This window comes from Acomys minous, assembly GCF_964271855.1.
Source record: "Acomys minous genome assembly, chromosome: 2".
Lineage (NCBI taxonomy): Eukaryota > Metazoa > Chordata > Mammalia > Rodentia > Muridae > Acomys > Acomys minous.
Window position 1 is genome coordinate 133,109,531 of NC_140484.1, and position 24,015 is coordinate 133,133,545.

General features: G+C 53.3%; 1 protein-coding gene and 1 pseudogene across 4 annotated transcripts; both read right to left on the bottom strand.

Moving 5' to 3' along the window:
* Nucleotides 1-2,222: 2,222 nt before the first annotated feature.
* Nucleotides 2,223-6,570, bottom strand: LOC311592491 (large ribosomal subunit protein eL22-like; annotated as a pseudogene). Its single transcript has one exon. The product of its transcript is annotated as a large ribosomal subunit protein eL22-like (transcript).
* Nucleotides 6,571-6,712: 142 nt separating this feature from the next.
* RELT (RELT TNF receptor) lies at nucleotides 6,713-23,633 on the bottom strand. 3 transcript variants are annotated; one of them, XM_084772946.1, is made up of 11 exons: nucleotides 23,497-23,633; nucleotides 13,452-13,521; nucleotides 12,176-12,250; nucleotides 11,895-12,061; nucleotides 11,632-11,711; nucleotides 10,373-10,630; nucleotides 9,421-9,501; nucleotides 9,032-9,113; nucleotides 8,627-8,884; nucleotides 8,011-8,209; nucleotides 6,713-7,851 (listed from the first exon to the last, which is right to left on the bottom strand). In XM_084772946.1, the coding sequence occupies exons 2-11, from the start codon at nucleotides 13,515-13,517 to the stop codon at nucleotides 7,804-7,806; spliced, it is 1,314 nt and encodes a 437-aa protein (XP_084629072.1). In that variant the 5' UTR covers nucleotides 13,518-13,521; nucleotides 23,497-23,633; the 3' UTR covers nucleotides 6,713-7,803. The 3 variants fall into 3 exon arrangements, with proteins under 3 accessions (XP_084629072.1, XP_084629070.1, XP_084629071.1); XM_084772944.1 differs by having other exon boundaries at nucleotides 12,167-12,250; XM_084772945.1 differs by having other exon boundaries at nucleotides 12,167-12,250; nucleotides 23,230-23,608.
* Between the last annotated feature and the right edge of the window lie 382 nt (nucleotides 23,634-24,015).

A 24,015-nucleotide genomic window follows, 5' to 3' on the forward strand; every position in this document is an offset into this window, starting at 1 on the left:
CCAACAAAGTACTTCAAAGGGACATGGCATAAGCCTGAACTGCTGAAAGTGTGTGAGCATGAGAGGCCCCAGGCTTGCTTGTTCACCAAGGAGAACCAGCTCCTAGAGAGACTGCTTTGTATCCTGTGTATTGGCCATCCCATTGGTTCCCAGCCTGAGACCTAGAGGTGTTTGGAAGGCTTGATGCTCTCTTCTAAGTGACCTTCAGGAATGAGTCATGGGGAGCGTGCAAGTAGGACAAGTCCCTTGGTCACAAGTTCTGGCATCCTCATTGTGCAGACATGACACATCAAACACAGCATTGGTTCCCTGCATATCAAATATCTTGCCCTACTATGGGCTCTGGTCTTCATAGCGTTCTGGCTGAATCAGTCATCATTCCATGTGTGACTCATGTTGAGTGAGGTCTGCCTTTCCATCTTGTGTTAACCATATCACTGCTGAGTGTGTGGGCCCCCAGGATCTTGCCAAGCTTGGGAGATTAGAGAAGGGCAGCCTGGGTTGAAGTGGACACAGGGGAGCAAATCAGTGGAAGAAACTTAGTCAGGCTCACTGGTCAGACAATGCCTGAGCCTCTAAACAGACTTTTGTGGATATGCCAGGCTGGCAGCAAGGCTTGTCCTTTTCCTGCCCCTGTTCCCTCTTCTAGAAAAAACACCCGAGAAGTTTGGCATTATGTGGTTCCAGGACTCAGCCTTCGAAATTCCCAGTAGGCCAGCTTCAACATTCCATGGCCAAACGTCCTGAGTCAGACTTGGGTCCCACTCCCTCAGTTTCTCCTGTGGTTATTTCCTAATTTACATACTGTTGGTGCCAGACAGATGGCCAGCCAAGAACATAGGAGTTAAAACTGGTTGCCACAGAGCCAAAGAGGGACATAGACGGCAAAAAAGCACTTGCTTCACTACTGTGGCTGCTACATCAATAGTCCTTAGGTATCACTGTTTGCAGCAGTGTGTCCCTTTATCTATTCTAGCCTGAGGGACAATTTCTTTCCCAAGAGAAGAGATAAAACAGCTTTGCAGGCAGTAGCAGCCCACAGGAATCTGCTTTGGCCTTGACCCTAGCATCCTCTGTCCTTGACCCCAGCTTAGGCATCCTCCAGGCTCCAGCCATCCTCCTCATGCATGAAAGTCAGATTAAATGAAGAATAGGACTGGCCCAGAGAACTCAGGTCAGCCAGATCGACTGGATCCATCTTGTGAACCAAGCTCCTTACAGGGTGATGCAAGGCTAGGTAGGCCTCCTGCACCTTGGAGTTGTCTTTGATCTTTGAAGGCCCAGGGCCTGTGTCCTTCCTGTCTTCAAGGCATCTGCATCCCTCTTTCACATCACATGACAGAGAAGCCTGTTCTCATGGCATGTTACGTCCCTGTGAAGAGAGCGTTGTGTATGATTTTGTATTTTTTAATTCATTTTAACCTACAGGTTGGAATCTAATTTTTAAATTTTATTGGAACTCACATTTTAAAAACAAATAAAAACATTTAAAATAATAATAATTATAATAATAAACCTTTGACCGGTGTCTTCCAAGTAGTTTGAACAGATAATTTATAGGTGTTTTCAAAACACAGCCTGGAGTGTAAAGATTGGAAAGCCCCGTGGTCACGCTTGTGTGTATGAAGTGTAAATCTGGCTTTGTTGTTTTGGATTCCTTTGGGTTTTGTTTTGTTTTGAAGATCAGATAGTGATCACTATGAAAGGTTGAAGCCAAGAGTTTGTAACTATGATATTTACTGTAAGCTGTAGAACATTCAACAACTATTAAAAAAAAGTTTCCCAAAAAAAACCCCAACAACAAAAAGTGGTTCTTGGGTGAGGGAAGCACAGACCACATCCAGCCAGTGAGTCCCTGCCCTTCCCCCTGCCCCCTGGAATTCTAAGCTCTTCTTTTTTCTTTTTTCTTTCTTTTTTTTTTTTTTAACCTGCTCTGAGTACACACCTGGAACCCCAGTACTTTGGAAGCTGGCTTAGGATTGCAACTTGAAGGCTTTGCCTCAAAGGCTGGGGAGATGCTCAGTGGTAAGAGCACAGGCTGCTCTCACAAAGGGCCAGGGTTCGAGTCCAAGGACCTAGAGTGGTTCACAGCCATCCAGAACTCCAGTTCCAGAGGAACCATGCCTCGAAGCACCAGCACACACATAGGGGGTGCACTTATATGTGACTGCATACACACAAAATTTACATACACATTTTTATATATAATTCATATGTATATATATAAGTGAAAACAAGCAATCTTGTGTCCCATGTCTTCTCTGGCCTGGCATGGGGCACAGTGGATGGGAGCTGTGGAGTGGCAGGTTTAGCACCTGGACCAGATAATGTGAAGGAAATCCAGGGAAGCTGTTAAAGAGCAAACATCTATTAAGGCTGGGGTATGGCTCAGTGGTAGTGTACTTGTTTGGGAGAGACCTCCAGCATCCAAAGGAAAACGAAGGAAAAGCAGTAACAAAAACGCTGCTGCTTGTTGAGTGTCTTGTGGCTGGTACTGGTTATTATTCATGTCTGGCTTGCTGACCTTTGAGGTCCTCATACCTTGCTGTAAGGGAAGCTCTTCTATTTGTCTCATGTGGGAAGGCAGTGAAGGAGGGAAGGACCTTGGCTACAATGAAGCTGGAAATCATACTTGTCTGGTTCTAGATCCAGGCCCATTGCAGAGGAAGTGGTTTCTTAAAGGATGCAGTCTGCTCTCCTTGAAACCAAGAGGTGCTTGGTGGCTTAGTACAGGACTTACTACAAGTTACAGGGCCTCATGCAAGCCAGTCATTAAGGACTCCTTTTTTTCCTCCCGTACATTTGAATCTGCTGTCCCTTCTGGGTGATACCAGTGCCAGTGCTCACCAGGCTTTGTCTTAGTTACTTTTTTATTGTGAAGGCACCATAACCAAGGCAACTTACAGAAGAGTTTATTGGCACCTAAAGTTTCAGAGGATGAGTCCATAACCACTGCAGCAGTAGCTGAGAACTCACATCCTTATCTGAAAGACAGAGAACATGTACACAGGAGCTACCTGGAAATGGCATGGTTTTTTGAGACAGGGTTTCTCTGTGGAGTGCTGGCTGTCCTGGAACTTGTTTTCTTGACCAGGTTAGCCTTGAACCCAGAGATCCATCTGCCTCTGCCTCCTGAGTGCTGGGATTAAAGGTGTGCATCACCCTGCTCTGTAAGGCATGGGCTTTTGAACCCTCAAAGCTTGTCCCTAAAACAAGGCCACACCTCCTAATCCCCAAACAGTTGCACCAACTGGGGAGGAAACATTCAAATAAATGAACCTTATGGGGATGATTCTCATTCAAACCAGACTTGGGCATCCAACCACTTTCTTTCCCAGGGCCTGGCCCACATAGTTCATGCTCCACAGCTGATAGGCCAAAAACTCAACATGTTCAACTAGAAAAAACTGGCCAAAAGTGATCACTCCAGAAGACTGAAGCCAGGTTTACACAACACAGTTTGTTGCATTCAGGTCAATGTTGGAAGACTTTCCAAGGGTAGAGGTGCAGCAGAGACACTGAACTTGCTTAGCTGGGTAAGCTGAGTTCCATCCCCAACACTGCAAGAATCAGTAAAACCTTCCAAGGGGTGAGGATAGGCAGAGGCAACCTGCTGGACCAGTGGGAACTGAACATTGGTACACCAAGCTGCACTCTGCCTCCTGATATCCTCCCAGCCTTCCATCGTGTCTATGACCCATTGTGGACCTGGTGATGGGAGGACAGGATGGAACATCTTAGGCTCATCCCTAGGTCACAGTGGCAGGGCACTGTGGACCGTCTAGTAGTTGGCAGGGAGCTAGAGATTAGACTCCAATACCTGCTCTTCCCTTCAACTCCTGCCTCTACCCACTGAGAGGACTACAAAGGTTTGTGAGGAAGTTTCCAAGTGAGGGTAGGGCTGTGGAGATCAAGAATGTCACACATCTATCTGCATCCTCTCTTTGCCCTTGTGTTGAGAAGTTGACACGTGAAGCAGGTGAGGAAAGGAGTCCTCCTTTTCAGCAAGCAGGAGCAGAGTACCGTATGTTCATAGTGATAGGAGCAGCCTCACTAGCCTGGAAGTAGGATTCTCTGTCATAATTAGTTTAAATATGTTTAATGGTATTCAGCAGATCTCTGATAGGCTTGAGGACCAGCATATCTGTGCTCAATCCTTGTCTGTCTTTAGCTATTTGCTCTAAACTACATCTTACAAACATAAAACAGAATGTTATAATCTATAATCTGCAGATAAGTGCTAGAGGACCACATCTGCCTAATTTGAGTATATCTGAATTCCTTGTTTTTAGCTATATATTTGTTATCCTAGAAAATACCTGTGATTAACTGAACTAATACCTAACAAAACCATAAGCTTTAATTATCTTAATCTGTTTGCGATAGTACCTTTTTAAAAAGGAATGGAACTACACACAGCATTCTGAGAATTCCATAGGCACAATACCTCTCCACCCTGACTGGTACTGAAGGTGCCTCTTATCTAGCCTTCCCAGGGAATGGATGGGGTCCCACCTCCTGCCTCACTCTCCAGGACACACTCTTATCTTCACATGCCACCCAAGCAGCTGTGTTATCCAAGTCCTAGATAAGTGGGGTACAAGAGTTGGCTGGCTGAAGGGACAGGCAAGTTTGAGTAGCCAAACCCTGAGATACAGTAAATGGATGCCAAAAGCACACTGCAGCCACAGGGCACAGAGGGAGACCCTGTCTACTCCCAGTCCACAGACCCACAGAGGACCCTGCACCCAAAGGACGTAGGGAGAAGCAGGAATAGGTGGGATCTCAAAACGTTTGCCCATCCTGTCAAAGTTGGCAGGCTTCCTTCCTTTTTTCTCTCCCATACCCCTTTTCTGTCACTGCTAAGCCAGCCACCTTCCTTGGTTTCTTCCCAGAAAGCTTCTGTCCAAAATGAAACCCTGCCTTCCAAAGTTCCAGCACAGCCACCTGGGCCCCTCCTCCATGCCAGGCTTCCATAACCTCACAAGTTCTATCAGTTTCTAGTCCTTCAGCCTCCGTGGGCCAACCAGTAGTGTTTACATGTGTCACTCCCAATCATATTTAACAGTATATCACACACTAACAAAACCTTAACGTAAGGTCCCACCAGCCACAGTGACTTTGATATGGACTAGTGTCTCGATTTACCTGGTACTGGTCCCGCTCTCACTACATCCCTTAGGAAACTCACCAAGACCCTGTCCACCCCCTAGGGCATGTAACAATCTTCCTGGCCTCTCAGCCAACTCTGCCCAAACTGTACACCCATTCTTTTTTGTTGTTGTTCCTAAGTTTTACTTATGAATTAATACAAAATATTCCAGACCAATGTGTCTTAATCCTCATCGTCCTCCTCTTCATCCTGGTTAATCTGGAGGTAACACAATTCATGACTCTCTTTGCTGTTGGCGACAACACACAACCAGTCTCGAAGATTGTCCTTCAAATATTTTTTGGTAAGATATTTCAAATACCTTTTGGAGAAAGGCACTTCAGAAGTGACTGATCTTGTTCTTGCTCTGTTCGATGGTCACAACCCCTCCAAAATTCCCAGCTTTCCCATTCACCTTGGTTCTCTCCTGGAGGAACTGCTCAAAATTGGCAGTACCCATGATTCCATCTTCTACAGGACAGGTGCAGTCACGGGTGAACTTCAAGACCTGCTTCTTTGCCCCCCGCCCCTTTGCCACAAGCTTTTTGATGGGTGCCATGGCAGCAGAGGAGGCAGAAAGGGAGGGGCACACTATGCAGTGTACAGCCATTCTTGACCACCAGGACCTGATGCGATGGCTTTCTTACTGCCAGGCCCTGGGGTCTGCCCTGAGACCTTTTTCTCAAACATGGACCCTCCCTGCCCAGTTGAGTGTTTGTAAGATAGTCTTGTCACCCATATCTGTCTCTCAAAAGTTCTAGGGCTTCTTATCAAAACACGCTGGACACCGTTAGAGGCTAATCCCCTACCTCACATCCCATGAGGAGTGCCGGCAGGTCTGCCCTAGGAATCTGTTGGGTCCTTCTGTCTGTCTGCCACCCCACTCCACCCCCGACCTATTACCCAGACAGCTGTAACAACTTGCTACGCTGGGTGCTCCTGCACCTTACCCTGTGGCCAGGAGGGCCAAGGCTGCCTCTTCCTAACTGCTATAGAGGACCCTCTAGCCCTTCCCCCTTACTACCGGTCTGGCCTTTGCACATGCTGCTCCCACTTCATGGATCACATCCCTCTCCCACACTCCCTGAGATTCCACAGGACTGCTTCCTCCAGGGCTGTTGCCACTCACCACATGGCTCTTGTGTCCTTGAAATATTAGTTCATATTAAGATGTACAAAATACATAAGACTTTAAACTGAAGAAAAAAAGTTCGTCCATATTTTTCAAAATGATTTTATATTGCAGTGAAAATATTCTGGATATACTGGGTTTAAAAAGAGTAAAATTAAATTACTCCCCGCCCCCCTTAACTTTTTGGAATTATTATAACACTTTTAGTCACACATATCGCTCAGCCTGTATTTCCATTGGGAAGCCTAGCCTCTGGGGACCTCAGTGAGAATAAGGCGAGGAGCCACCTCTGCCTATTTCCTTGGTTTCATAGGGAGATGCAGATGAGGGAAAGGACAGTGTGTAGCAGGCCTGGCCAGTTCCCTGGACGCATGAGATGAGCAAACAGTTTTCCAGAAAGGGTACAGGGAAAGGAAGCACCTCATGACACCACTTTCCACCTTTTATTACTCAAGTGTGTGGGGCTAGAGATGTAGGGACAGGGCAACAGCAGGTTTCAATAAATAAGAAATGGGATGGGCAGTGGGCCCCGCGCCTGCACGGCCCCACATAAATAACGAGGCACTAAGCCAGATCAGGGACTAAGACAGGCTGGATTGGCAGTCACTCCTCCTACCACAAAACTCAGGCAGATGCTGTACCACAGGGGCATGGAAACCATAGGCCAGAGGCACTCTCTAGCCCACCAGCCTCCTCTCCCCACGGCTCCAGAGCTTGAGGGCAGCAGGGTGGACTGGGGCTCTGCACCAGAGAGCCCTGTCCAAGTCAAGTCATTTTTCAGTTTCATTAAAAATAGCAGGGTAGGGGCGGGCACATGCATTAAGCCCCTTCTGTAGGCATCACCATAATAGACAGTCCCACTGGAGCCTTGAAGGCCAAGGCCCGGGAAGCAGCAAAAACAGGCTAGATAAAGCTACTAATGGGAGGATAGCAAAGTCAAGCTCCCCCCAACGGGACTCAGCCCAGAATCCACAGAAGCTAGAGAGATCCTGGGAACTGAGCTCTCCTCTGCCCACTTCACAGTCAGAACCTAGGGATGAGCCCAGGGTTGGGACCCAGGTACTCTGCCAGTAGTCTAGGGCTCTTTGCTCCCCCTTCCCTTTATGGGGCCTGCCAGAAGAGAGGGAGGCACACTCAGGGTCCAGGACATGAGCAAGAGTGGCTGGTTCCCAAGGCACAAGCTGGGGGCCAAGTACAGACACCACTCCTCCACCAAACAAGACCCCCAGGGGACAGAGGGCTCCTATGATGTGTTCAGGGCAGGCACAGGGTAGGGGCACCCTGCAGGGTAGTAACTGGGCCACGGGATGGGGCGGGCTCTTGATCTCCTGTTCACGTGCTGTGCTGCAGGCTGCCTCTTCAATGAGGCTGACGGTCCCACCTCCAGGACTTGGCCTTTGCTGTTTGTCTGCTACGCCTTTGCATCTTGGTCCTTAGTCCCAGCTGCAGCTCTCCCTCCTGCAGGAAGCCTTCAGAACCTCCCAGGGAAGGGCAGAGTTGTCTAATTGTAGACAGCCCCTCAGATGACCAGGTTGCTTTCACTTAGCCGGACCACATAGCGGTTCTCCTGGGGGTTAGGATTGAGGGGTCAGAGCTGAGTGAGGAGGCCACTTGGGCTTCAGAAATACGGCATCTACCCAGAGCTCCCCATGCTGCTTTCTTGGGCCTTTCTTCTGTCAGGGTTGACCCAAGTGCTAACAGAAAATTTCCTGCCCCCAGCTCTCACCTCAGCCTTGTTCTCTGCTGGAGGCTTCAACCACTTAGTATGGCTCCCACCACTTCCCAACAGAGCCCGCTGCTCAGGGGGAAGACCAGGCTGTGGGGAATCAGGGAGATCACTCTCTGAAGGCCCAGCCTCCGTGATGGTCTTCACCTCAGATAACAATGAACTGGTCCGCTGCTCAGGAATGCGAGCCACACGGAACCTGTAGGGAGAGATGGTACCAACATCCTCCATCAGAGGGGGCACCTAGGGCAGAGAAGGCAGCACCTACCAAGACACTGCAATTCCCAAGATCACAGATTGAGCCTGTTATGCTACACAAGAGCCCTTCTCAACCCCCAGACCCCTGCCCTGCCCCTGCAAAGCGAAACAAGGCTGTTTGTGCCTACCTCCCATCTAGTTAGAGGGGGACAGACCCTTGTCCTAAGAAGTCCCAAGTACAACACCAAAACCATGCCTCAGGGACCCAAGAGCTCCGTGTGAGATAGCATTGCTGGGAAATCATGACTTTTTGGCCACTTACACTACCCAGAGACATCAGCGCTAAGCTGACACGTGGGCCTGCCTATCTCTGCGCTGTCAAGTTATTCCCTGACCCCGCTATACCCGTCCACCTTACCTGCCCACGGACAAGATGGTGATCTCGCCCTGCCGCCCTGCCTTGGCACTAGCCTTGGGAGCCCTGGATGGGTTGGGCAGGAGGGTAGGAGCAGGAGTGGTGGCGGCGGCTGCCTCAGGAGACAGCAGCACCTCTGGCCACTTTTTCTGGCTACAACGGGAGCAGCAGGAGCCAGAGAGTGAGGCCAAGCCTTGCACAGTGTGGAGGTGGTGGCGATGCGGGCAGATGTGTGGCATGCTGGGGGAGGCCGTCAGCAGCCTGCAGGAGGAAGAGGAGAAATGGTCATGGGGGCAAGCCAGGGGAGGAAGATTCCGTCAAGAAAAGGGACACAGAGACACAAAAGGGAGCAGACCCAAGTGGAGATCCCCAGGAGGCCAGCTGATTACCTCAGGCCCCACCCCTCACCTGGGTACAGGCCTGTGGCTTGTCTGTACCAGCTGTTTGCTGTGATATTCTTTCAACAGCTCCTCCAGGGCCGCTGCATTCTCTGTGGGCAGGTGGAGTCAGTACCCAGCTCCAAACTGAAGGAGCACCCCAGCCCACACCTCAGCAGATAGCCCCTGCCAACTCCCACATCCCTGTCCCAAGGCCTGAACTAGGTGCTGGTCTTCCATCCCTCACCAGTCAAGGTCAGAGGCAAAAGGGCAGAAGCCAGGGTCAAAGCACCCATCCAACTGAGGCTTTGGACTGGGGAGCGGGCAGAGCTGGGCAGGACTTCCCCCAAGCATTATCTTAGGCTCTAGGAGACTCTCCACTCTCAGACACAGGGTCAGACAGATAGGCCGTCTCTTCACCTTTCTTCTCTGTAATAAGGCGCACCAGGACTCCAATGGTGTCCTCATTGGCATCCTCTGTTCTATAGGCAGGATTGATCCCTGGGGAAAAGAAAAGGAATCCATGATTCTAGGGGCGATGGGACTCCGGGCTCCCAAGCTATACCAGGATCTGCTGGCAGAGGGCGCCACAGACCTTGCTCAGAATTGCAGCTGCTGTGGATGGAGTTCAGGTGACAAAGCCCATACATAGGCCCATCACCAGTGGGCTACCTAGACTCAAAAAAGTATGCTGTCATTTTTATTAACCTACAGCCAGCAACTCCAAGTGCTCAGTGGCCTCAGGACCATCTGAAAACCCCATCCCTGCATACTGCACCAGCCTCTTCTGGGTAGACACTGGACTTCCTTGGCCTCCCGGAGCTATGGGCTCTCCCGGCTCAGAACAAGCCCATTAGCCCTCTGCACACCACTCTGCCCATGGAACAGCTTTGCGCTTAATCCTCAAGTGTGTGAGGATGGGCTGCTGTGAAGGGTCCTAAGCCAGCAGCAAGTTTCTAAAGTTGTGTATCCATGCAGCGGCCAGCAGTTAGAGACACTAGGCTAGCAAAGTACAGTCCTGGGTAAAACAGCCCTGACTGGCTATCTTCCTACCTGCTCACTCCATAACTCAGTGTTAGGAGTTGGAAGGGGCCCAGGAAATCTGGCATGGGAGATGTCGTAGCACTCCTGACTCCAGAAGGCTCCTGAGGGCCCAGAGCAGTACACATGCCCATGAGATCGCTATCCTTCAGGGGGCATTGGCAAGCACGAGAAGAAATGGGCCCAAGGCCCTCTCCTTCTGCTTCCAGTACTTGTCTCAAACCACAGAGGAGCTGAACCCTGAACCCTGCATGTGCCTGCCAGAAGAGTGGCCTTGCCAGTCCCTCCCCTCCAAAGTCCCTACCTTCTACCTAAACCCAGCCAGTCTTACCGCTGCCTCCTCCTCTGGGGCTGGGCCCGACTTCCTTGTGGGCTGTGCAGTGGTAGCCCTTCCGCTTGAGCAGGTTGCACACCAGGATGCCCAGAAGCCCCATTAGACAAAAGACAGGCACGATGGCAATCACTGCATACTGGGCAGCTGTCTCCTCAGGACCACCTGCCCGAGTGCCATTCCCAGGCTGCCGAGGTTCCCCATTGCTACTGGTGCCTGCTGCCACTTCAATGCCACGCCGGGCCCGCTGCCCCGACTCTGAACACCACAGAGGACAGAAGCAAGGAATCAGAGAGAAACATACAAAGAATTTGCCAGGCCAGCACTGCCCCTCCTCAGCCCCAGAGTCTCTCTGCCTGACCTGCTATGTCTGCCCACTTTACCACAGACAAGGTGGTGATCTTGCCTTGATGTCCTGCCTTGCCCTTGCCTTGGGAGCCCTGGGTAGGTCTGGAGTGGCAAGTCCAAGGACCTGAGCACAGAGCTGGGGGAAAGCTGATGTCCCCGTATGGCCCACCCTACCACACTAGGGAGATAAAGTCCAGCTCATGCCCTTCTTCCTTCACCATCCAACCAACTATCCAGTGAGGCTTCATTGGGCCTCAGCCTACATCTACCCCTCATGCAAGGTACATGGAGTAAACAGACACACTGGTACATACACCCCTGGGCAAAAGGACACAGGAGTCTGCCTTCTCACAACTGGACATGAATTAGTAGCCTCAAGAGGTCAAGTGTACATGTTCACAGGTATGTGTGAAGGCCCATGTGCATGCTCACATGCATCTTTAGGGTTCTTATGGCGAGGATAAGAACAGCAGGACCTTACAGGACATGAACCTGCAATGGGGGGTGCCTGATACTGGATTGTCTTTACTACTCAAAAGCCAAGTGGTGGGGCTAGAGAGATGGCTCAAAGGTTAAGAGCACTGGCTGCTCTTCCAGAGGACCTGGGTTCAATTCCTAGCATCCCACATGGCAGCTCACAACTTCCGGCAACTCTAGTCCTAGAGGATCCGACACTCTCACACAGACATACACGCAGGCAGAACACCAACGGACAGGAAGTGAAAATAAAATTTCAAAATATTCTTTAAAAAGCCAAGGTGGCTGACCATGTATTGCTGGACATCTTCTGGCTGCCTGTTCTCCTCTGGGCTGGAAGAGGACCCTAATTCCCTCCATGGATGCTGCAGGGACTCCCAGGCTCAAGTTCACTGACACACACACCCTTTCCTATCTCACCATCTACAACTCACCATCACAGCCACCAGTACTCAGAGGTGCCCTGGAGCATGGCTGACACGGAACATGGGGCACTCCCTGGGGCCCAAACCACCTGTAGGGAGGGAAGATGTTACTGAGGTCCAGAAGTAAAAGCCTGACCTCAGGAAGAACTGTATTCCTTCCCTCCAGGTGCCCTCAATGGTCCCACCCATCCATGTCATAGACGGGAAGAGAGATGCTCAAGGAACAGTGTGGCAAGAACCCAGCATGAGCCCCACCCTCACCCTGTGCTCACCCAGGCTGGCAGGCTCCACACATGGCATCTTGAGTTGCTGTGCCAGCCTGGACCTCCAACCTCCTCTGAAGGCTGCAGCGGTAATGAGGCTGGCATGGATGGGAGTCCCATGAGGCTGAAAAGGTGCCTAGGGGGCAGGTTCTGCATAAAGTACCCTGCCCTGGGTCCTGTGGGAGAGGAAGAAGATTACAAGCCCAGGAGCCAGGCTAGTGGCCCCTGGGCATCCAGGCCTCCCCTCTGCCCTCAGGAGTCTTCCCGGGACAGGACAGCACCTCGCTCACCAGGTCAGGCTCCTTGCCCGGTGGACACAGCCAAGGAGTTATTGATGTTGGAGTGGCCAGAGGCCAGGGCAGCAGCTGGAAGGATGCAGGTAGAACACAGAGAACATGGTGACAGAGAAAGAAAGGGTTAGGCATGGGGCCTGCGGGGGCATCTGCTCGCTACATCTTCCTGAACAGAACTGAGTCACAGACTATACAGGCTCCCTACTCAGGCTTCAGGAGCACTCTTAGGGCCTGCCTCAGCCAGTTCTGCACACTGCCAGGGTCCAGGTAGAGAGAGACAATATATATATATGTTTCTAGAAAATACTGGAAAGCCCCAGACGGGATCAGGAGGACCTCAAGCCCTTGAGCCTCTGAATTACAGCCCTTTCAGATGACTTACACCTCCTCACCCCAGACAGATGAGGAGGAAATGCTTCCGAATTCCTCTGAGATTGTCTCCCTTCCTGCTGTGCCCCCCCCCAAGCTGAGCATGTCATTAACTACCCTCTGTTTATCATGCCTACAGCCAAGTCTGCAGCTGGTGCTTACTTACTATTCTGGGCCTTGGGCTGAGTCTGAGACCACATCCTCCTCTGTGACCTCCCCCTGTGCCAAAGCCACCCCATTCATACCCTGCCCCTAAGCTGGGCATGCCACGTTCCAAGGGAACACTGGGTTACTAGCCCCCTGTCTGGTGACCTCCCTCGGCTGCCCACACAGTCAAATGGCCTACCCGCCCTGATGCCTGCGGTGGGAAGACCCTGTCCTCCAGTGTGGGCCCAGCTATGAACTTAGGGGGCTCTAGGCATGGGCCAGCCACCTACCCTGAAGGCAGAGTGTCAAACCTGGTCCACAGCACCTGCTAAGGCTGAAGGGTGCCTCCTGGAGACCTCAGCTTGCTCCCACTGAGCTTCCAGAGTTACAGCAGAAAGGCCACCACAGATCAGACCCCAAGGTGCTGCCTGAAGCTACAAGTCTGTAGGTGCTCTGACTCCAGTGCCAGGAGTGGGCCTTTCTTCAGCTCATACAGGCTGTACAACCAGCACATGAGGTACTCAATTCCTTCCAGTCCACTGCCTGTCCTCCTGGCTCTATCCCACACCTACCAGAGGCAAGCACCTTGTCCTCAGCCATGCCTGCAAATGCTAGTGTCCCCTGGTTTAAATGTCATGAGTAGAAGAGACCACGTCTGTCAGGCCCAGAGAGAGCCTGAGGCTCCTGAGCAGTGCCTGCACCCTGCACCCTGAGATTCCAAATATTCTAGCTTTTCTGGGGCCCTTCCCCAACTCACCACAAAGAGGCATGACAGAGGCCAGCACAGCAAGGTCCGCTTCATCATCAGGCCCTGGAGTGACATTGACCTAGGGCAGGTAAAGGAAGCTCAGGGCAACAGACCAGGCAGCTGCTGTCCCCTCCTAGCCTGCTGCTGGGTGCTGGGCAAGCATTTGCCCCACATGGCAGGATGCAGGTCTGAGAAGAGGTGGAACTGGCCTGTTTGGGGCCAGCCTTATAGGCCAAGGCCTGAGGGAAGCTGAGGGCTCTGTAGCTCAGGTTTCCCAGAGGAAGTGCTTCCTTCCCCTTCCATAAACAGCCAGGTGCCCCGAGGTATCAGCGGGGACCAAGAGGAAGGAAGCTGGGAAAGGCCGGGACTGGGGGCTAAGATGGCTACACTGCCTCTTGCCCTGCTATTACTCTAACCTCTCACAGCTCCCAGACCACTCTTACACTCTGCCTTAATTCTTGCAGATTTTGCTACAGGAAGGCCCTAATCCTTCAAAGTTAGCTCAAAGATCTCTATGTGGAAGTACTTCTAAAAGCCTGGCTCACAGGCTATAACCTCTGCTCGCTGTTCCTCGTCTATACCTCCCCCAGGGAGACCTGGGCATATGTGCTTGCATCCCTGCCTGCTCGTGTGTCATGGCAGACCTGGGAGGGAGTATCACCATAGCGCGCCTCTCCAGCAGCTCCTGTATGCCAGGCATGCCTCTGCACTGGGGAATTAGGAACCCCAATGTCCACAGAAGGCACTATGGCAAACAGATGAAGAGACAATGGTCCCACTGTGAGATGTTTCAGAGGACCATCAATGCCATCTCCCCAGCCCACGGGCCCCAGGCTGAGTGAGGCTCCTGGGCCCAGACAGCAGTACCTCCAGAGAAGTCTCTAGCTAGTAGACAAGGTTGGGATGGCAGGAAGGATTGAGATCAGACAACAGAAAGCTCAGGCCTATTTCCCAGAGGCCTGGTTTCAGGGTCACAGGCTGGGCTAGGGTGCTCACTAGGCCACAACATAAGCTATGAGCAAGCTCTGAAACCCAAGGGGGCTCACAAGCCTAGCCCTCCCCACACCATCAGACATGGGGGTCACAGGCTGTTTGCTGCCAAGCCTGGCAGAGGGCTTATTGCTTGCAGGAGGTTCCCGGTCACAGAACCCCCTCTCTGCTGGTAGCCAGGCTTGCCGGCTGGAAACAAGAGCGGAGCAGAGGAAACCTATCTGCCGCCTGACCGGGACCTGGCCCCACAGAGACCAGGGCCAGGGGTTTGAGTTACACCCAGGGGAGGGGGAGGAGCTGCCATCACATCATCCAGGGACTCTCCAGGTCACTGGCAGCGGGCCCCTCTTGGGTTCCAGGCCAACTCAGGGGAAAACCAGAGACAGAAAAGGCCAGGCTCCAGAGTAGGTAATGGCTGCATGTGGCAGTCAACACTCAACAGGTGGCACTCCTGACTCATGCCTTGAACTGTCCTTCCTCAAGTTCGGTCACAAAGCTGCCTTCCAGGTTCTGTGCCAGAGTGTCCTTTAACCCTCCGGGGCTCTGTGTGCCCTCGAGACCATCTCCTATGGCCCCTCCAGGGCTTCAAAGGATCTCGCCATCACAGACCTGACCACAAACCCCAAGTCTTCGGGTTGTCCCCACAGCATGCTCCCAGGGCCAGAAGCCCTTCATGTTCCCAGGTAGTCCAGAGGGCTAGGACAAGGGGTGAAAAGTAAGAGGCAAAACCCCAGAGAAGAGAAGCCCAGGACGACCCAGACCCTAGCTGCACCTGCTGGGTGACCTGAGCCACAAAGAGAGGCTATGTGGCTGCTCATCGGCAGGCAGGCCCGAAACCAAGAGTCTGGAGACTTCCAGAAGGAACGCGAGGGTCCAGAGGCCCAGCCTCAAAGCCAGAGTGGGCCCACTCAGGCATATCCACCAGCAGCCGCCGCCCAGCACCCCTCACCTTCTAATTATGCACCTTCTAATTACCACAAAACTGGCACTTACTTCAGTCTGTCTGCATGGCCCCCAGTCTCAACCAGACTGAACCCCCCACACCCCCATCTGCCTGCTCAGGCACGTGTACACATGTGCACACCTGCTGCTGCAACCTCTGCTCCCCCCGCCCCCCAGTCCTCTAGAATCCAAAACACTGCCCTGGAGACCCATGGGAAAACAAGTTCAAAGAAGCTCCTAGGCTAGGAGGGGGTCAATGGAGCGTACCCCCCATACTTCTCTGGTCTAGAAAGGCAAACAGTCAATGGTACTCCAGTGTGGAACACCTCCTAAGGGCTGCCTGGAGACAGATGCCAGAGATGGGGACACTGCAGCGCAAGAGTGTTCTACCCACAAAGGCCTACACTAGCAACACAGGGTTGAAGAAGTAGACAAGGAAGTTAGCTCAAAGGCCACTCCTCCCAGTCTCCTACCCCTGAGCATCTGCACAAGCCACTAATTCCCTGTGGGACCTGAGCCCCCAGCTTCCCTAGCCTCAGTTTCCTCATCTGCAAGGACAGGTTGTTTATCTCCTGTGGCAGAAGCCTGTCATGAAGCTTAACCCAGGTGATGGGCCTCAAGTGGGTCATGGGATTTCCTTCCCACACCCCCATGGGGGTGGTAATTAAGAATTTGTTGGCTTGCTTGTTCAAGGCTTGTCCCCCAAGCAGACAGCAGTCAGGGAAGGGATGTCTGTTTTATTCACCACAAAGCCCAGCCCCCAGCCCAGACAGGGAACTGGATGCCTCTACCAAATAGGCTCAGAGGCTGGGGGAGGGAGGGCCTTTCTTAAACCTCCAGAAAACACTCCTAAAAAGTACCCAAACAATTAGAAAAGAAATTCCTTGAGTATAAACCAATCAGCAAAGCTACAGCAGTGGAAGCTGCCAGGGGAAGCTGCTCTGGGGAGGAGCAGGCAGGCCTAGAGGCCTCACACAAAGAGGAAGCCAGCTGTACAGCCCGCCCAGGCCTCAGGCAGCTTCCTCTTTCCTAGAACTGAATCTGTGGGTTTACCCCTGGCCCCAGCCAAGGCCCCCCAAGGACACTCCCAGAGACCTCCCAAAGCCTCTGCCCTCTTCTTCTGACCTCTAGGTCCACCTTACCTGTAGCCTAGGTGTCCTGACAGATGGGGGTGTGACCAGAACCAGCTCCCCCACCCTCAGAATGGCAATCCAAGACAACCCTGAAAACCTCCTTGCACAAACATGCACACGTACGCCAGCCTTAGGTTTCTTTCTCAGCTGCTTGAAACTTCTTTCAAGTCACAGAGATGTGTGTATGTGTTACCTGTGGTTTCCTCTGCTCAGAAACCCCTCCTATCCCTTTTGGCCAACACCTACTCTTCCTCTAGAGCGCAGCTCAAAGTCACTTCCTCCTGGAGGTTCCCCAACCACCACCTCCCCTGAGCCATGGCAACATTTGCCCAGCCTCTTTCTCACCACAAGCTGTCCTTTATGCCCAGTGTTATGCTGGGTGTTTGCTGTGCTGGGCATGAGATGCAGAAGAGATGCCTTCAGTAGAGTACCCAGCTATGCCAGAGAAGCAAGGCCAGAGACAACACACTACTGGTAGAGGAGCAAACCCGGCAGACATCACTAAACACAAGCCTGCCTGCTCTTCACTGGCTCTGAGGCTGTGACGCAGGCGCAGGCGTAGAGGGCTCATGGGAGGGTGAGATAAGAATTCACAGTTCTCAGCACAGGACTGGCACAAAGCAAGCCCTCAATAAGTATGCACTATACTTCACCATGCCTCAGTTTCCCGATGTGTAAACTTTAAAGAAGCCCACGTCTGACCAGCAAGTGTGACGCACGGGAAGATTCTCTTTTGTATTTATGATCAGTGATTAGCAAGGCAGGGGTAGGCGAGAAGTCTGGGAAGGCTGGCAAGCAGAGCCCAGGTCATGCTGAGCTTGCACTTTTCCCAGGGCCTCAGGGCACCCTGAAGAGTTGAGCAGAGAAAGCAAAGCAGTGAGTGATTCACCTCTGGGCAGGCAGGTGAGCTAGGCTGCCAGCCAAGCGAGTGCAGGTAGGGAGAGGGAGGTGGGACCAGGGCCCACCTGGGGTAGGGCAGGTAAGAAGGCAGGTTCTGCAGCCTGTGGCCTTCCCTGCAGCCTCTAGAGGCAAGGGTTGCCTGGAAACACAGCTGGACACAGGCCTTCCTCAGGAGTGGCTGCACCAGGCAGCAACAAAGGCAACATCAATAGAGAAATCCAGGTTAGCAAGGGACCCAGTGGTTCCCTGGCAACTGGGGCTGAAGTAGGGCAGTGCCCACACTGAGCGCCAGTTAAGGCTGCTAAGCATCACCGGCTTCCCTAACAGAAGGGGGCTGACCTCAGTGGGGGACTATCCCTCACCCAGGCTCACCTCCAATCCACACAGAAGAGGTGACTGTTCCCGTTTCAGACCTGAGTAAACAGGTTGAGGGACGTCACCTGTTGGGGGTCCCACAGCCCAGAAGTACAAAGGCAGGAATGGAGGCCAGGGCCGCATCATCCCTGCCTTCCCCACTCCGGAGTCTAGTCGTGACTCTGCAGGACTTGCCAGTCTTGTAGCAGGAAAGCTAGTGCAGGAGTGTGTGGAGGGTGGCTCATCTGAAGGTTTTCTAGAAAGACCTAGGAGGCAAGGCCCGGAACAGGTGTGGTCCTCACCTGGTAGCCTTGAGGGCCTCTGAGATCTGCCTGCACCCATACTCATTTGGAATATTGTGCTAATTTATACCAGGTTGTACCGGAAAGAGCACTGGAAACTATAGGAAGCAAGAAGACTGGGGAAATCTGGGAATTTCCCAGAGACAGGAAGAACAGCATCTAGGGCTGCTGTTGAGGCTGAAGGCCCAGAGATAAACAAAAGCTGCCTAGAGGCGATGCAGAAAGAAGGGTAGCTCCATTCCCTGCCTTCTTTCCATGGCTGGGCAGCCATGACCACCATCTAGGTCTCTGCAGGACTCCTGGAATCCTGTGCCACCCACACTTCCAGGCAGGAGGAGCTGGGCATGGTTCTGTCCTCAGACCTCCTGGCTGCCACCAGGCCTGCATGTCAGCAGCTCAGGTAGTAAGGTGGGCACGAGGAGCTGAAAGGGCTAATTGGCTCCTTAAGGCTAAGAAAAGGGCTGAGGCAGCCAGATCTGGCTCTCGCAGCTCCTCAGTCTAGAGTAGGAAATGAAGGCAACCTGCCCCCTCCTTCCTACAAGTCTGGAGATAGGGAAGACGGTGTCTGAGACCAGGCAGTCAGCCCTGGGACAGAGCTGGAGCTCCACTACGGCCCTCTCACGTGTCCTGTTTCCTCTCCAGGCTGAGTCCTCTTGGATCTCTCAACACAGGCTTCCACGATCCAAACTTGCAGAAAGGAGGCTGAGACAGCTGAGTGGCCTGTAAGAACTTGGGCTAGGGCCACCAAGACACCTTAGTAGGGTAAGGCACTTGCCACCAACAGCGACCTGGGTTCAGGACCCAGAACCCACAGGAAAGAACTAACTCCTTCAGATTGTCCTGACTTCCACACCACCACGCCATCAACACACAATAAACAAACAACTGTAATCATTGTTTCAAAGGTAACAAGGCTGACCAGCCCTGGAGAGGCGACAAGCACTGGTCCTGGTCGGCTCTTGCTGGTGTAACCCACACCTGACACCCCACTGCTTCCAAGAGCCTACACTAGCCCACCCCAAACTTTAGGAGCCACGGGTCATTCCCGGACTGCCTCCTCCGGCCTTAAGGCAGGACAGCAAGGGTTCAGGAGGTGCTGGAAAACACCCAATTCTTCCCTCATTCCTGCTGCTATCTGTGTCGTCCCCGTCCCCCCCTCCCCCGCCTAGCCCAGCCCAGAAGTCAGCCCGGCTATGGCCCTGGCCACATACCTCCACTTGGCATTGGATTGATAATAAGGCAGGATGGTCCAGAGAGTGCTCAGCATAAGCCCTCAAGCCATCTTCCCGACTTGGTTGATTGGAGCAGAAATTTAGGGAGCAGATAAGGAGGAACCCCAGGACTCCTGCCCACTCTCCCAATTCCTTGGGCTTGGGTGCTGGGGTTCCTACCTAGAGGAACCGTGTGTGCTGAAGGCTAGACATACGTGTGACCATTGGGCCAGCAAGGGTAAGGCTAGGCTCTGGAACGGTCCATCTAGGCTGAAGCTCTGGATCCGTCACTAAGTGTATCTATGACCTTGAACAGGTCACCTAACCTCTCTGGAGCTTCAGGGCCTCAAAGGCTGCGGAGGGGAGATATGGAATGCTGGCCAAGAGGCACCAGTTCTCACACCACGGCCTCACAAGGGTCATTTGACCAACTCAGGCTCCAGTCAAACAGTCCAGTCAAGGCCACCCAGGTGCCTGGGTGAGGAACCCCAAGTGAGTCTCAGCAGCAAGAGAGAAAGAGCGCAGGTATCCATGCAATGGCGGCCAGTGTGTGCCCGCCTCCACACCAGCTGCCACCACAGAGTCAGAAAAGTGGAGGCCTCAACAGAGAGACAGATTCAGCAGTTCACACGCAGCCTGACCTGCCCACAACCTGGGGCGATTGTGCCTACTCAGCTGACCTCATGCTGTGGGAGGAAGATCCAGAATACACAGGCTAACAACAGCAAGTCTACAAGCAGGCCAGACGCCAGCCCCGACCCCAGCCTTCGGGAAGTTTTCCTATCAGGGGACCCACTCAACCATCAGTTAGCTCGCCATCTCCTTTGACCCTTGTCAACAGTGAGGGGGCTGAGGGAGTGGTAAGCAGGCAGCGCGCAGGGCCCATAGGCTCTCAGTTCCTTCTCAGCCTGGGTATACACAGGGCCAAGTTCAGTTCCTTCTCTCAAACACGTGCTTGGACCCTGCCCCTAATTGGCCACAGAAGGCTCCTCCAGCCCCCTCCAATGTGCTAAGCAACCAGGCACACAAGGACGGTTTATTTATAGAGCGCTCGTCTTTCCCAGGGTGGCCCAGGAAAGAAGTCTGAACTTCAAGGCCATAGACCTGGGTTTGGATCCCAGGGCTCTGGGGTGCTGGAAGTGCCTTTCCCTCTGATTCCTGGTTTTCCCTGGCTGTCCACAAGGGCTGAAGACTCTCTGGAGGACTGGGGCAAAGATCTGATGATAGCCTTAGGGGCTGAGCACACAGCATGGATGCAACACTGACTCCTTCTGTCCCTGCCTACCTAGAGGCACCAGCTTAGGATGTGGGAGGCTCTGGGTTCGATCCATAGTACTGAAAAAGCAAAACCACCCCCCCCAAAAAAATAAAAATAAAAAACAGCTGGACACACAGAGAGAGGCAAAGCCGGAACAGAAGCTTGCAAAGCTGTGGGTAGAACCTGCTGCCCTGTCTGCCCAAGCGCCCAGGGATCAAGTGGCAGGATGGAACCTGGAGGAAAGAGCTACAGCTGCAAAGATAGGGGCTGAGTGTGCCTTGCCAGTATTCTTGGACACTTAGTCTCTCCCCTGTGTAGAGTGGTGCTGAGCATGCTGGCTCTGTAAGTTGGGTCTCCTCTATGTTTCCTACCAACGGCTGACACAGGCACCTCCCTCTAGCAGCTACCACAACCAGAGAGGCAGCTTGGCCCTACCGCCATCCCCAGAGGCCCAAGTTCCCGGAATGGTTTGGCTTGGGCAGGGGCATAGAGTAGAGCTGGGGGGCTCCACAGAAGCTGGGCTAGAAGGGAAGGTTAACCCTTAGTTAGCCCTTCTCCCCCTCGCTCCTTCTCCTGGCCCTGAGCTATTTCTACCTCTATGCTGGGGATGGAAATAACTTGGGCTCAGCCCCTGGAGACCAAGCTAGCTATTTTCATCAGCCCCAAAAGCACAACTCCAGGCACTCCAGATACCATGACCCCCAGTCCCAGCTCTAGGCCAAGCAAGCATCAGCAATGAGCAGAATTAGAAAGGGTGTCTGGGAAGAATAGGGAGCCAGAGACCCAGACTGAGCAGGGTACAAGCACAGGGTCACCCCAATCTGCTCCCCACCTCAGCAAATGGGAGAGTCAACGACAGGGAGAGAGGGACCCCTCAAGTATGATGAAGGTCACTACCCCTGCCACCCCAGAGTCTGGTTAGATGTTTGCAAGGCTTGCTGTAGGCTCTAAAAGGCAGGAGACAAGTCTGTCTGGTGGTCTCTGCCTGGGGTGGAGGGGGGGGAACAGGAAGACTATGTAAAACAGCCACTTGGAATTTGCCAGCTGTGTGTGCACACAAATCTCACTACAAACTCATACTGGGGCACCTGTGCCAGGCCTGCCAGCCCACGTGTGATAGATAGGAGCTCAGCAGATATGCCATGAGCAATGACCAGCAAAGTGGTAATCCTCTCCAAGCACCTCACAGAATCAGAAGACTTGAATTCCAGTCCTGGCACTGTCCTGACTCTATGTGACTTTGGACAAGGCACTGTGGTTCTCTGAACCTGGGTTACATTCTCTATGATCGTCACCACACATCACAACCACTGTAAGTATTCAATAAAACACTTGTGACAAAAGCAGAACCTGTCACTTTTGAGGGGACGAGGGAGATCAGGTGTCAACATTTCCAGAGGGTCACAGAAAACAATCTCTACATACTCCTTATACCAGATGTGGCACCCCGCGGCTACTGCCACCTATGGAGCTAGGGAGCCCGGCTGCCACCCAATCTTGCACCCATTGATTGCACTGACCGACCCTCTTGTGGGAACCTCAGAATGATCTTTCCCAGAGATTAAGCAAGAACTCCAAGATCAGATCAGACCAGAGACCATTCACTGCTGGAGAACAAACATTCCCTCTGTCTTCAGCCAGGGAGCTGAAGAGTAGATTGAGATTTCAGTATCAAAAAGACCAGGTGGCTTTTGAGTGGGAGGCTGACATCTTCTTGACCAGCTTTGGGCAAGACTGTTGCCAACCTTTCAGCAGCACATACGTGGGTGTGAACCTTCCACCACTGTGTCACCAGCAGGAAGCCTGCCCCCAACTGCCCTGCAAGCCTTCTGCCTGGACGACTGGGAAGGCTGAGAAGACTGACCCAAAAACAATAGAGGATCCCAAAGTGATGATTCACTGGCTATTCACACCTCTGTGCAGCCTGCAAGACTGAAGCCCCAGCAGGGGCACACTCGGATAACAAAGACAGAGAATACAGTCCACCTTGCTAGATGTTGGGGACCTCAGTGTGTGTGTGTAGTGTGGAGTGGAGACTGAGACCATCTGACTTCCTCTCTGACAGAGGTGCTGTCCTACCCAATGCCACCCAGCTCTGGCCTCCTCTTCCTCTGCTTGGTCACGTCCTGGTGCAAACAACTCACTACAATGAACTCCTAAAGGGTGTTTGGGAGAGATCTTTATTCCCTAGACACCTGATCTTCCTTGTCCCCTCAAATGCTGGAAGGTGTCAGGTTCCTCCTTGCTCTGTCCTGAGTCAAGCACTCTCTCTCACTCTCTCTCTCTCTCTCTCTCTCTCTCTCTCTCTCTCTCTCTGTCTCCCCATGCCGCCCCCCCTCTCTCCATGCCCCCCCATGGCCCCACATAAACCCGGTGACCCCGTGATTCAGGGCTTACTCAAGTTATTCAGGGTTTCTCTCCTCTACATTATACTCACAACTAGCCCCAGTCACGCTGCAGGCCACACACACAGTGACCCCAGTGACCTGGGGTCTCTCATACACACATCACACACACTCTGCCTGTCTCTCACACACAGAGCCCCTCTGTGTCACCCGCTAGGCTCGGCGTCACCGCCCAGTGTCCCAGCCACACGTTCGCCCGGGCCAGGCCGCCTCATGCGCCGTGTCACCCACAGTCACGGGCTGACACCGTTCAGAGCCCTCCCTTCCCTGCCGCCCCGCGTTGCAGCCGCACCGAGGCGCCACCGTCCTGTCCCGCAGCAGGCCCTGGTGTCAGTCCAAGTTTCCCGGGCTCCACCGACCCCTCGCACGTCAAGTTCCGCTGCTTTCTCTCGGGCACCTTCTGACAGACTGCGCAGCCCACGGGTGCCGGGAGGACGCGCCGGCGAGCGCCGGGATGGGACAGGACCCGGGCAGGAGAGTGGGGCTGACGCATCCGCCGCGCGGGAGAACTTCCTCAGAGCAGCGGAGCCGGGCTGCAGGCCGCGTGAGCCCTCCTTACCTGGCCGGCAGCACCAGCTTCGCTTCGCGTCCGACGCGGCGCCCGGGCCCCGCTTAGCGAACGCTCGGGGCAGGCCGCGCAACCTGCGCGCCTTTTGAATGAATCGCCGGCCCAGCCGGGAAGCTGAGCGGCCCCGCCCCCCGCGTCACGGCCTCTGGCCCCGCCCCCGACGTCAGAGCCCCGACTTGCGACCCTTAGTCGGCGCCCCTCAGCAGGCGAAGGGCTCCTGATTCTCCCGCCAGGCCACGCTGCTCTGCATCGCCCCCTCTCGAGCCTCCTAGGAACTGCAGGGGTTGCGCAGGACGGACTATTGGCGACCAGGACGCTTTAAGGACGCGTCCCTTGAGGCGGGGCTGGGGTGTGTGTGTGTGTGTGTGTGTGTGTGTGTGTGTGTGTGTGTGTCTGTGTGTGTCTGTGTGTGTCTGTGTGTGTCTGTGTGTGTCTGTGTGTGTCTGTGTGTCTGTGTGTGTGTCTGTGTGTGTGTCTGTGTGTCTGTGTGTGTCTGTGTGTGTCTGTGTG

What these genes read in the sequence shown, in the direction of transcription:
- RELT (XM_084772944.1), bottom strand. Translation starts at nt 13,517, where the DNA reads ATGTCACTCCAGGGCCTGATGATGAAGCGGACCTTGCTGTGCTGGCCT. An exon ending in GAGTACTGGTGGCTGTGATG is followed by an intron (nt 10,631 to 11,631) that starts GTGAGTTGTAGA and finishes TGTGGTGTTCAG; the next exon opens with AGTCGGGGCAGCGGGCCCGG. An exon ending in AGCCACAGGCCTGTACCCAG is followed by an intron (nt 8,885 to 9,031) that starts GTGAGGGGTGGG and finishes TTCCTCCTGCAG; the next exon opens with GCTGCTGACGGCCTCCCCCA.